Genomic DNA, 14,084 nt, shown 5'->3' with positions numbered 1-14,084 from the left:
ATTTATTGACAATTTGTCTTACAAGGATTGATGAACCGCAAGGCTTTTGGAGATACTTTTATAACCCTTTCCAGCTTTATGCAAGTCAACAATTCTTAATCGTCGGTCTTCTGAGAGCTCTTTTGTGCGAGGCATCATTCACATCAGGCAATGCTTCTTGTGAAAAGCAAACCCAGAACTTGTGTGTGTTTTTTATAGGGCAGGGCAGCTGTAACCAACACCTCCAATCTCATCTCATTGATTGGACTCCAGTTGGCTGACATCTCACTCCAATTAGCTCTGGGAGATGTCATCAGTCTAGGGGTCCACATACTTTTTCCACCTGCACTGTGAATGTTTACATGGTGTGTTCAATAAAAACATGGCAACATTTCATTATTTGTGTGTTTTTAGTTTAAGCAGACTGTGATTGTCTATTGTCGTGACTTAGATGATGATCAGATCACATTTTATGACCAATTTGTGCAGAAATCCATATCTTTCCAAAGGGTTCACATACTCTTTCTTGCAACTGTAAATCCCTGAGGAGTGTCAACATAAGTGCACTTGCATAGGAAAAACACCTTACTTGCACATTACAAATGCTATGAAGATTATAAGAAAGTGGATGTTGGAGGGGGCAAAGCGAAACGGCACTAGTGAGGAGATTAAACCATTGGAGACAAACTAAATATTTACCATAAATCAACATAAAATGATTTTCAAATTAGAAGTAAAAAAAAAAGACTATCAAATCATACTTGAAAATAAAACCAAAATTATTTTCATACTACTCACCCAGCTCTTCCTGTGCGTCCAACTCTATGCACATATTCTTCGATATTACGAGGAAAATCATAGTTGAAAACAATAGTAATATCATGAACATCTAGTCCACGTGAAGCCAAATCAGTAGCTATTAATATTCTGACTTTCCCTGGTAAAGTCAAAGATACAATTGCATGTCATACAATTTACACAAAGCAGAAAACGGAATTATAAAATATATACATATACATATACATATATATACATATATATACACACACACATACACACACACACCTCAAAAAAAATAAAGGGAACACAAAAATAACACATCCTAGATCAGAATGAATTAAATATACTTCTGAAATACTTTGTTCTTTACATAGTTGAATGTGCGGACAACAAAAGTCACAAAAATAAAAAAATGGAAATCAAATATTTTAACCCATGAAGGTCTGGATTTGGAGTCACACTCAAAATTAAAGTGGAAAAACACACTACAGGCAGATCCAACTTTGATGTAATGTCCTTAAAACAAGTCAAAATGAGGCTCAGTAGTGTGTGTGCCCTCCACATGCCTGTATGACCTCCCTACAACGCCTGTGCATGCTTCTGATGAGGTGGCGGATGGTCTCCTGAGGGATCTCCTCCCAGACCTGGACTAAAGCATCTGCCAACTCCTGGACAGTCTGTGGTGCAACGGGACGTTGGTGGATAGAGTGAGACATGATGTCCCAGATGTGCTCAATTGGATTCAGGTCTGGGGAACGGGCGGGCCAGTCCATAGCATCAATGCCTTCGTATTGAATGAACTGCTGACGCACTCCAGCCACATGAGGTCTAGCATTGTCTTGCATCAAGAGGAACCCAGGGCCAACCGCACCAGCATATGTTCTCACAAGGGATCTGAGGATCTCATCTCGGTACCTAATGGCAGTCAGGCTACCTCTAGCTAGCACATGGAGGGCTGTGCGGCCCCCCCAAAAAATGCCACCCCACACCATTACTGACCCACTGCCAAACCGGGCATGCTGGAGGATGATGCAGGCAGCATAACGTTCTCCACAGCGTCTCCAGACTGTCACGTCTGTCACGTCTGTCACATGTGCTCAGTGTGAACCTGCTTTCATCTGTGAAGAGCACAGGGCGCCAGTGGCGAATTTGCCAATGTTGGTGTACTCTGGCAAATGCCAAACGTCCTGCACGGTGTTGGGCTGTAAGCACAAGCCCCACCTGTGGACGTCGGGCCCTCATACCACCCTCATGGAGTCTGTTTCTGACCGTTTGAGCAGACACATGCACATTTGTGGCCTGCTGAAGGTCATTTTGCAGGGCTCTGGCAGTGCTCCTCCTATTCCTCCTTGCACAAAGGCAGAGGTAGCAGTCCTGCTGCTGGGTTGTTTCCCTCCCACGGCCTCCTCCACGTCTCCTGATAGCGCCTCCATGCTCTGGACACTACGCTGACAGACACAGCAAACCTTCTTGCCACAGCTCACATTGATGTGCCATCCTGGATGAGCTGCACTACCTGAGCCACTTGTGTGGGTTGTAGACTCCGTCTCATGCTACCACTAGAGTGAAAGCACCGCCAGCATTTATAAATTACCAAAACATCAGCCAGGAAGCATAGGAACACAAAAACAGCTAAAACTCGAAAATTAAGTTTGGCATATTTTGTACACAATACAAAATGGTATGTGAGCGCTCCTAAAATAAAATACAATAAAATAGTGACCACTGAAGCACTGTACCTCAATCAATATATCAAATAATAACAAAAATACGAACTGGTAGCAACACAGGGTTAAAATAAATTAATAAGTGAGTAGCATTAATAATATTGCCGTGTGTCAAAAAATATAAAACATTATTTATTGAACAAAGACACAATGTAATAGTATCAAATCAATACTGCAAGAGTGTATATACACCGGCAAAACAAAAAGTCCAGAGCAGATGTTTAGGAAAAAATAAATAAACACAGTGTGGGCCCCCCTAAACACTGGTAAAGTGGCTTCTGGTGAAAAAAATTGTGCACATGTAAAAAAAATATAAAAAAAAAATTAAAAAAGAAAGATAAGCAGTCCCCCAGCTCCTGCACTATCCCTGTCAAGGGGAGCTCATAAACCAACCAGGCTGCTGGGTCTGGGCTAAGGGGGGAGTGTAGCAATGGTGATATCCCAGAGTGAAAAATATATAAGTATAAATACCCTGGGGATCAACCAGAGCCACTTACCCTGTTCGCCCTACCGCCGAGCGAGGTGAAGGGAGCACGCCAAACCCTTAGACACGAGACGAGGACAAGTAAGCGTTCCAATCACGACAGGTACCACAAAAACACAGCCGGACCGCAAATGAAGGACCGGAAAGAAGGTACAGCGCAGAATAACGGGAAGACTGTCTACGCGTTTCGTCCTTACTAGAGGACTTTCTCAAGACTAAGTTCTACTATCATCGGACTGGGTATATATACCCTCCCTTAAAGTGGTCACTATTAATTGCCTAAAAGCAAATTGATTAAAAAAATTAATTAAAACAGCAAATTTACGAGTGGTAATACACATGCAATTATTGAAAACATAATATACAGAAATAAAGAAAATGATGATACATGAAAGCACACATTTATGCTAAATGGAGACTACCTTCACCCCATCAAAAATATAACCCCTAAAAAGGGTAAATACAATTACTGAAAGTAATCAATTAATGAATCTCTCAATATATATCCAATATAAGAATATGTTAAATAGAGATGAGCCTAAGGATTCTAAATCTCACAATTATAAGTATAGAATAGAAAACCCTTATTTATCTTATAAAGTATACACATTCGAAGGGGTAAATGGCCGATCACCTTTCACTATTGCAAATACAAAAATAAAATAATATGTACTGAACCTGACCTCTGAAATTGAGGACATTAAAAATGTCAATGAGGGGGCGGGGCCTGACCGCCGACCGGATCAGACGCATGTCGTCTGAGCTCCTGCACCAGAACCAGAATATCGGTGCTAACGGCGATCCGATCACAGCTACAGCCCTAACTTTGGACCCACAGTACTCACGAGCTGACGCTGAACACGGGGATACCCCTCAAGTTCCGATCCGGATTCAAAGTAACCTGATCGAGGTCTGCGGCCTAGGAAGGCTTGAGCTGGGGTGAGACGGCCGCTCTCCCAGTTCTCCGGTCGGCGCTCCACTGCCCCGTCCCCCCCCCCTGGACCGGTGGGGGTCATCCCGGTCCCCATGGCAAACCACCGCTACATTACCACCCAGCCTCGTGGCCCAAACGCCTCACCTAAAATGGCGACTGACGGCAGCACAGAGGCCAGAGGGAGGGCATACCTTCTCTCCGAGCCAGAAGGGGGCCATGCGACCTCCGGGAACCAGCTGGTCTGCAATCTGCTGTGGCAAGCAACAAGCCTCCACTACAGCTACCAAGCACAGGAAGGCTCATCACTCACAGCCACCCCTGGTGGGAATGCACCGCCAACTAACGTCATACCTACAACTGGGCTGCAATGCACCCACAGGGGGCACCCGAAAATGCAGAGACCCATGTGATCCACAAACGGCAAAGATGCCTTACCCTTTTATCGGCACTGAGACCCACAGCACCAATACCCACCAAGCTGCAAAGCGGAACGGGCGGACAACATCCACAAGGCTGCAAGCGAATGGGCACATCAAAGATCCACAACACACTGGATAACCCGGCGCCCCACTACTACTACTCCTACCAGAGCAAACGGTGGAATAAGATCATGACTGCAGCAAGGACTACGGCAAGCATATAACACTGTCCACATAAAAGAGACTGCCAGCATAAAGGGGGTGCTTTGTACCTCGTTATTTACCAGCTACTAGTCGGGAAGGTGGGGATTTGTACTTCACTAGATAGTACTGTAGGGTCTTTATCTCGGGTAGTGGGAGGCATTGCAAGCTGATCTGGACCCAGGGAAGCGCTAGTAACTTACTAACTACATAACAACTGAAGAATTTGCAATATACATGCTTGTACTAGCGTAATAAGAGTGAAAATATGCTCCAACACGATGATATTCACAAATGTTTAGTTTTGTTTTTACCAGCATTATAACCGTATTGAAGCGAGAGATAACAGTATTAAAACGGGAGATAACAGTATTAAAGCGAGAAATAACAGTATTACAGCGAGAAATAACAGTATTAAAGCGAGAGATAACAATATTAGAGCGAGAAATTACAGTATTAAAGCGAGAGATAACAGTATTTAGCCATAGCATGTTACTATATATAAAATGAGGTTGATAATCATAGGAGACTTTGACAATATGTTATGACGACCCTATCCTGTACAACTCTTGAAAGTCCCCCTCTCTTTTTTCTGTACCCCTATAATCACATGCCTCAACAAAAATAAAGAATGGGCTTATAGTGCATGCCACTTTACCATCCTTCAAAACATGTGCACCTTGGTATGCTTATTCTTTTGTTCATTCCATACAGCCATATTTCTCCATCCAGCAGCTCAGGACTAACATTGAGCAACGAGAGATAGATATAGATATATATATATATTTTTTTTACCTTCTTTAAAATCATCCAGAGCTTGCTCCCTATCACACTGCTCTCTGCCTCCATGCAGAGCTTCACATTGGATTCCTTGAATACATAAATCACTTGCAAGGTCATCTGCCCTGTATTAGGAAAGGGAGGGAAAAAAATAAATAAATAAATTCAATTTTTTATCTTTAGGCATTATTATAAATGTAGCATTGCATTGTACATGTCTAGTAATTGCAGCTTACAAGCAATGAAACCGTTTCAGTTACATTATTATTGTTATTAATAAAGCACCAACAAATTTGACAGCCCTGTAACCAGACAAGTTGGATGCACAGGAACAGGGGGGTTGAGGGCCTTTTGCCATGAGGTTACATGTTAGGGAGTATGGAATAATGGCACAAAAGGTAAGGGTAGGTTAGAAAGGTAGACTGCTAGAATAGCATTCATTGAAGGCGCAGTGTTCATGTTTAGTTTTTATTATGACAGTTGCAGGTGAGCAAGTAGATACATCTTAAGGAGAGCATAAGTTTTCAATGATTATTTGAAGGAATGTAGGAAGAGCCTTTAACGTGGAGGGAGACAGACACAGGAGTAGCAACACTTAAAGAAAGAAAGACAATAAGATCTTTGACAGGTTAAGTTTAAGAAAGTAAGCAGCCATCCAGTTGGAAACAGCAGGGAGGCAGTCTGAGACACGAGTCAAGAGGGACAGTGAGAGATTGGGAGAGGACAGATAGACTTGCATGTCATCAGCATAAAAATTATATTGGAAGCCAAAAAGGAGCTGATGGCCAATGGAGACAGTGTAGATCAAGAACAGTAGGGACCAAGGAAAGAAACTTGGGGAACACCGACAGAAAGGGATTTGGGAGAAGAGGCAGAAAAGAAAACATTGAAATAACACTGGGAGAGGTAGGAGGAGCACCAAGAGAGAGGAGTTTCTTGTAGACTGAGATTACAGAGGATAAGAAGAAGCTGTTCAGCTGATCAGTTTCAAAAGCATTAAAAAGATCAAGAAAAATTAGGATAGAATAGTGACCAAGAGACTTTGCAGGCAGGATATGCTTTGGTCACACCTGTTTCAACATAGTGACAAGCGCGGAATTCAGACTGAAGTGGGTCAAGCAAAAATATGGATTTGGATATGGAAATATGGAAGTCTTTCAATCTTGCATACACAACTCTCGCAAGGATCTTTGAGGCAAAAGGCAGTAGCAAGTTCGGGGTGTAGTTGGATGAGGAATTAGGGCCAAGGTTGGGCTTTTTCAGAATTGGAGTTATGGTTGTATGTTTGAAGGGTATAGGAAATATGCCTGAGGAGAGGGAGTGACTGAACATTTTTTGTGAGAGGCACAGCGAGAGAAGGAGTGCAAATGAGATACAAAGGATTAGGATCAAAGGAACAACTGGTGGGGCGGGTGGACTGGAGAAGAGCAGAAACCTCTTCCGCTGTAGTAGGTGCAAATGAGCATAGAACAGTAGAGGGACTGGAGTTGGGGAAGTATTGGTAGGAGAAGAAAAGAGATTAGAAAGGTGACGGATCACCTGGCACACCGACTGGGTACCTCCGCCAATCGATGTTTCCTAGCTGACGCTGAGGACCATAAGAACCGCACCGGACCGGACACCACAAGCACCGCAGACTCCACAACCGCCGTAGCTTAGCTGGGATCTCGCCGTCTTCCTCCCACCCTGGACCAACCTCGGATATCCAGGACCGTGTGGGAAAGATCTCTGTTCCAGGAGAGTATAGCTCTTACAAGAGCTAATGGTATAGCAGTTCCCCTCCAATCACAAGACCTAGCTATGTCTTGAGGGTTAAGCAGGAACTCACTTTTAATGGTGCCACAGCTGGCCTTATTTGCAAGCCCCCATGCAAGGTAACACCCACGTGGACCTTGTGGGGGACAGGATAACAATTGTTACAAGCCAATGCTAATGCAGTACAGTAAGTGACACTCACACATTACACACAATCCCTCCCCACATCCTGGGAGATAATTGAGTCAAGTACTGTATGTAACTCAATTATCTCCAGGCAGAAAAATCACACCTTTTAAGTACCTCAAAACACAACATATCCCCATAAAAGTCACATCTTGGTGAACAACATATCCTAAAATTACCCAGATAGGAGCAAGGGTTCAGGAATTTCCTGGAAGTCTCTGACCAACGGCAGGCATGGTTTCATGCCCAAAACAGTTCCAGAGAATCAGTCTGTGCGGCTGGTCTATGTCAAATTGTCAAATTACCGAACGTAACTGTTCATGAACATAGTGTGTCTCCCTTGTTCGTGGGCTTCTGCCCACCGAATGCCGTTCGACCCCCGTTTGAATGGCCTAAGTTCCATAAAAGGTAACTGTGCAGCAGTGTTCGTGCCGTCTTGTGTCCGATTTGAGTTCCAGGAACTAGACGACAAAACACAGCCGCACACATTCGACTAAACAAGATGGCTGCCGCCACGTGTTCAACTATACGAATGGCGACCACCCAGCCGTTCGTCAATTTAGCTGCGTTTAACTATCAGCCTGGGAGGTAAACAAGCTGCACACTCCACTTGCGTGTGGTCCGGCTGTTCGAAGTGGCACTTTGAACCACTTCAAAAGTTTGAAGAACCATTCTTCAAAGTCCCAATAGGCACAAAAAAGGGTCTCAACCACAATAAATTAAAGGGGCCATAGTCACAGGGTAAAAGGCTGGCAAGTAGTCCCCTCCAGACCCCAGTGGCGAAGTGGCTTTTGCCACAAGAAATATCTTCACTGATTGCAACTCACTTCACTGAGATAATTTCTACAAAGTTTCTGGTGGTCAAGCTGGTAGGAGGGCAGTAAGAGAGAAGAGAAGAGCTTTAAAAATTTGAAATAGGTGTTTGGGTTTGCAGGGAGAGAGCGTAGTTATGAGGGTTTTTAAGTAGTTAGTTTTAGCAGAGGAAGGGGCCAAACTGTAGGAGCGCAGAATACATTTAAAGTGGAGGAAGTAAGACGCAGAGTGAGACTTTCTCCAGCAGTTCTGGAACATTTTTTTGCGGTATCGGTGCCAAGGTTGTAATTGAGGGTGCTTGCTCCATTTAAATGTAGGAGGGGTCATGAGGTCTAGTTGAGAAGGAGGTTGCAGAGTTAGGGCAGGTGTGGTTTAAGATGGGTAATTGGAAAGTTTGGAGGAAAATTGCTGTTGGTGTAGACAATTGGAGATTTCTGCAAGATTAATGTGCTGAGGGTGGTGTAATTTGGTTACGGGGTAAGCCAATGTCAAAGGTTTGCAGATGGTGGTCAAATAGACAAAATTGAATATTGGAGAGATTATAGGTGATACAGAGACTGGTTAACATGAGAACAAGAGGGTTTCCGAATCATGAAGAACTTGGGTGCTCAATGTTTTTATGCACAACAAAGTCGTATACTTCAGTTGTCAAGTAAAAGAGGTTTTAGTGGTCTAAAACCCTTTAAGGCACTTGGAATGCCATGCCTAGCAATCTAAATAGATTTGTTACGACAACTATATGATCCAACACGCAGAACTATGCAACATCTACATAGAATAGAAAAACAGACAGAATGTAAACCGGTCCTTAGAATGGCCCGGGTTAATACGTTGAAGAATAGAGACTAGTCAAGAGAGTCGGAAATACGCAAGATCGAGAAGAAAGCCAAGTCAGGGAAAACAGAAATTAGAATAGTCAGGAATAGCCAAAGTTAAAAACCAGGAATATCAATAACAAGATCGGGAAAACGCACTCTCGGATACCAGGAACAGAAACCACGACAGGGCAATGAGCTAAGGTATTCTGGGGTTTAAATACCCCACCTTGGGCAGTGATTAGTCAGAGCTTGACCTCTGACCCCAGAACGTGTGCGCGCATCAACGTCACACGCACGGTCACATAATTTTTGGAAGCGGGGCTACAAACGGACGCGACAATATTTCACTGAAGAGCTTTTGGCAGAAAACGAGTAAGTTCTGAACACTGTATTTTCTGGAGTAAAATAGGTTCAATAACACAAAATAAGTAAAAGGTGGAGTAATAAAATGAGTGGATAATGTGAGAGTGAATGTTCATGAACAACAAATAAATAAAAATCACAACAATGGTGATACGTACATTAACTTTTTTCCAACAAATATTATGATCTTATCTTCTGGCTTCAAACAATCTATAAAATGTCGTGTAAAAGCCTTCTTTTCTTCTTCTGGAATAACCAGCACTTTCTGCTCTACTGTATTTACAGCCTGAGGAAAAAGAAAATATATATATATTTACACATAAAATGTCACAAATACAGAGCACTAGCTTTAAGCAGAGTGCATTCAATTTTAAAATGTAAAACTTACTGCTAAGTCAAGCGTCCCCACATATACCATCATTGGATCTTTTAAGTAAGATTTTGCAAGACGACGTACACCATCAGGCCATGTAGCACTACAAGTGACAAAAAAATTAAAATAAGCCTCTACATGTACAACAAAAATGTAACACAATATTACCAGGCATATCAAATCGATCTAATGAGAACATGAGCATCTCATATCCATTCAAGATAGTCATGGCTGTGAATAGCTATATAGCCATCTATTTGCTTCTATGTACATACACTTTAGAGTTATCTTTGGATTATTGCTAGTTGCACCAAAACATGCCTTGTAACAAATATAATTTTAAGTCCTTGTTTGCCCTGTATCATGGATTGTCAACTTCAGTACTTGAAGTTTGTAAACTACATTTCCCTTAAAGCGGCACCTTTCTTTAATAGATTCCTCTTCTCTCCCTCTCTCATGATCTGTTCCTTATTTCTTCCTGTCTGCTCTAGTTTTCTTTAAAACATAAGACAAAGTAGGGACTATTTGCCTTCTGGAGGTTTCCTACACCTGACCATCTGTGACCAGTAGAGGAGCAAAGTGTGCTTCATTTCCTGTGGTCAGAGAAATTTTCCCACAATTCTCACCTATCCTCCATGTTCGCACAATGCTTCCTTTCACTTTTACCCTATGTCCTGTCATTTAGACAGAACGCCGGCGAAACTGCAGTATTGCATCCTAAACAGAATGAGAACAGTTTGTTCATTCATGTTAGGACGCATTTCGGGACTTTGTTCGGATCGGAATTTTATTAGAATGAAGGAAACTTCGATCCTATTCGTGCCGCGGTACCGTGGGAATTAGGGAGTTATCTACCAAAAGGTTGAAAGACCTAAACTGGTTGTGATGGAACGCTGGCACTCCGACTGAGTACCTCCGCCAATCAATGCGCCTAGTGCTCGCTGAGGACTCCAAGCACTCCAACCGACACCATCAGCACTGCAGACCCCACTTCTAGCGATACAGCTGCGCCGGGGTATCGCCGTCTCCACCCACCCTGGATCCACGACCAGGATCCAGCTCCCAGTGGGTGAATCTCTCCTAAATCCAGAGAGCATAGCAGGAACAAATCAAGCTATTGCAAGAGCTTACTCTGGGGAGTAAGTGATTATAGCAATCCCCAGAGTGTAGGTATCCCTTCCCCAAAACATGAGCCAAGGCTTCAAGAAAGGTTCAAGATGATCTGATTTTAATGACCACACACTGGCTTTTATGCAAGTCCCCATGCAAGGGGACATCCCACAGGGTGGGACACAGTACAACCAATAATTTACAGGAAACCGTAAAACACACCCAGCACAAACATACAATCCCTCCCCTCTGCCTGTGATATAATTACTGAGCACAATGGGTCAATGTAATTTATCACAGGCAGGAAAAATACACTTTATGCAACATATTAATAACTTCTAAAATATACATGCCACAAACCTAAAAATCACATATTCGAACTCAGCACACTTTAATTATAAACAATTCCCAGCCAATTCCCTCCAGGGGTTAAAAAGTTAACTGGAGATCCCTTTATGACCGACCGCAAGCACATTTTCATGCCCACAACAGTTCCATAGATTTGGGCTGTGCGGGCGGTCTATTTCAGGCTGAAAAAATGACTAAGTCCCATTCGAACGAGCGCTCGAATCTTCGAACGGGACTTAGTCTCTGCAGCTGCAAAATCACTGTGGGAGAAGGCAAGGCTCAGCGGTGTTCGCGGAACTGTGTAGCCGATTTCAGTTCCATGGATTTACTAGCACACACCGCTTACAACTAAATTAAAATGGCCGCCGCCACGTGTTCGGTTTTCGAATGGCGGCCACTTCGACGCCATCCGAAGTGCCAATTTAAAAGTACAAAACCTTTCTCTGGGAGTTAAAGGGCCAGCAGCAGCACAACAAAAATCCATTGTGCCCAAATCTTGTATTTAAAGGGCCAAACCTCCCAGGGAGAGGTTAATTTCGCCACACTGGTCTTTGAGCCAAATTTACTAATACTAAGTAAAGATTACTTTGCATTAGTAAAGTCTGCCCCTACTCACTATACCGAGAGTAGGGGTATGAATATTAAACAGTGGGGGGGTAATAAAAAGTGGGGGCTATTAAACTGAAGGAGGGATCTAGAGCCTTAAAAAGCAATGAAAGCACAGGGGGGACCTATTGTGTCCCCCCACCCTCACTATTTTTGTTGACTAGGAGCTTGGGGACCCCTAGTAACCTTGGAGCGGCGGGTGGGGGCCCTAAACAGCAATGAGGGGGGTATGTAGGGGTTTATTGATTTTTGTTTTGGGTGTGGAGGGGGGCTAGGAGATTGGGGACCCCTAGTCATCTTGGAGGGGACGGGACATTTTCTTTTAGGGCCCCAACCTGCCGCTCAGGGGCGGGGGAAGGACAATAGGTCCTCCCCCCCCCCATCCATTTTCATTTAGGGCCCCCACCCTCCGCTCATGGGTGGGGGCCGGGGCCTCGCTAATTAATAGATGCCCCCCATGGGATCACTGTTGATCCCTACTGCACTGTTTAGTAGACATGCCCCTACTTGCGGCATAGTGAATAGGGGCATTCAGGAGATTTCAAACTCCCTTATTGACCCCCATAAAGTGAGGGAGGACATGGGGGCTTAGGAAGTGGCGGGGAGCAGTGCTCCCTGACGCTTCTATTTTTACATTTTACAAGGGGGGAGCAGCGCGCCGGTAGCTCCCTCCTTGTAATAAACTGAATGAACACCGATATTCAGTGTTTGTTTGTTCGTCTGACATTGCTATTCATTAGTCTTTCTGACTAATGAATGAATGAAATTTCCGTTTGCATGCTTAAGTGCTTAACTGGGCATGCGCAGGAATTTCACAGCGCTATCTAGTGTGTGCAGATGACGTGTCCCACAGGGACTTTATCTACCCACACAAAGATGGCGGCGCCCAGAACCTAGGTCCGGGCAGAAAATAAAGTTTAAAAACTAAGTAATATGGGATGCTTCAGGGCATTTTGGGGTCAATTAGATGTAGTGGAGTCGGGAGGGGGGGGTTTAAAAAACAAAAAAAAAACACCACGGGATTTGGCCATGACAGTACCGCTTTAATGTACAGTAAAAGTTTTTCATAAACGTTTGCAGAACCAATGTTTACAACTATAAACACACTAACACACATGCCAAACCACACAAAATACAAGTTAATGATACCAGACAGTTCTATGTAATTATATACAGAAAACACATTCAGGTTATATCCAGTTACCTTGTCATGACTGTCTGTCTATCGGGTCTTATGTCAATTAAGATCTTTTTAATCTGTGGTTCAAAGCCCATATCTAGCATTCTATCTGCTTCATCTAAAACCTGTAAGGAATAATAGGTTATGCGAAAACATTCAAAACAAAAACATCTCTGTATGATCACTCCTTGCAATAGCTTTTCATTGTCTTGAACATTGGCAAGCAAGCTAAAGGGGTATGTGGTCTAAATATTTAGCAATATTTCTTGCATGTTCAGTTTATTATATGAATAAATACAAACATTTGTAGCATTATTAACCATGCCCCATCTACATACATTCACAATTATAAAATACCTTATCTTGCAAGTTTTTATACCTGCATATGTGTTATCATTGCTGTCCCTTCCTCCTGAATCTTAGTATCTCCCCATATAATCAGGAATCACAGCAAACATTTCTAGACGTTGAAGTTCAGCCAACAGTTCTCAACAGTGAACTGCAAGCCATTTAAATATTACATCATTGTCTCGACTCAAATACACACTTACCATGTAGGTTATACTTCTTAAATTAACTATATCGTTCATTTGAAGATCATGTAATCGTCCAGGGGTAGCTATAATAATATCAACTCCTTCGGTGACTACACTGATCTGGTTCCTACGATCTCCGCCACCATAAACACATAAACTAAACAAAAAAAAAAGTTAAAGCAAGGTTACACAAAAAAAACAAAATGTGTCCTTCATACAAAATGGTGATTACAGCTTCAGCTATTCATCGTTTTCCTTTAAATATATTTAGCTATAAACTAAAAATGAAATACAGTAAGCTACAACATTCCATTTCAGTGGTCATTACAGTTAGAAAATTTACCACACAGTTATTAAATTCTAAATAAAAAAATAAAAAAAATACATATAAAAGAGCCATATAGCAATTAAAGTAAAACATGAATGTTAGAAATATAAACATGGATTTCTAACAAGTGTTTTTTCTACTTATTAAGAATTCCTATAAAACTTAGATTTTACTTACAAATTGCCCCTCACAGCAATGGTCTCTCCACCACCACCCCAGTTAAGATTCTTAGTCATGAGCGTCTCAGCCACACCAATGCTTCTCCATAGGTAATCACTTGGTTGCTACTGCACATGCCCATCAATCAATGCACTAATCAGCATCACTGCATAGAGATACAGTAGCTCAAAGCATCTCCATGATG

General features: G+C 42.7%; 1 protein-coding gene across 1 annotated transcript in view; it reads right to left on the bottom strand.

The window, feature by feature from the left end:
- Positions 1–14,084, bottom strand: part of LOC134586242 (probable ATP-dependent RNA helicase DDX43) — a 56,116-nt gene that overhangs the window by 26,586 nt on the left and 15,446 nt on the right. The window contains exons 9-14 of the mRNA XM_063441735.1: positions 13,408–13,549; positions 12,881–12,981; positions 9,628–9,715; positions 9,398–9,525; positions 5,320–5,429; positions 778–916 (exon numbers count right to left, since the gene is read on the bottom strand). Coding sequence (XP_063297805.1) covers positions 778–916; positions 5,320–5,429; positions 9,398–9,525; positions 9,628–9,715; positions 12,881–12,981; positions 13,408–13,549 — 708 coding nt within the window. The remainder of the gene's footprint in view (positions 1–777; positions 917–5,319; positions 5,430–9,397; positions 9,526–9,627; positions 9,716–12,880; positions 12,982–13,407; positions 13,550–14,084) is intronic.

Source organism: Pelobates fuscus, chromosome 2 (assembly GCF_036172605.1).
Source record: "Pelobates fuscus isolate aPelFus1 chromosome 2, aPelFus1.pri, whole genome shotgun sequence".
Taxonomy (NCBI): domain Eukaryota; kingdom Metazoa; phylum Chordata; class Amphibia; order Anura; family Pelobatidae; genus Pelobates; species Pelobates fuscus.
This window is presented reverse-complemented; position numbering and strand designations above follow the sequence as displayed.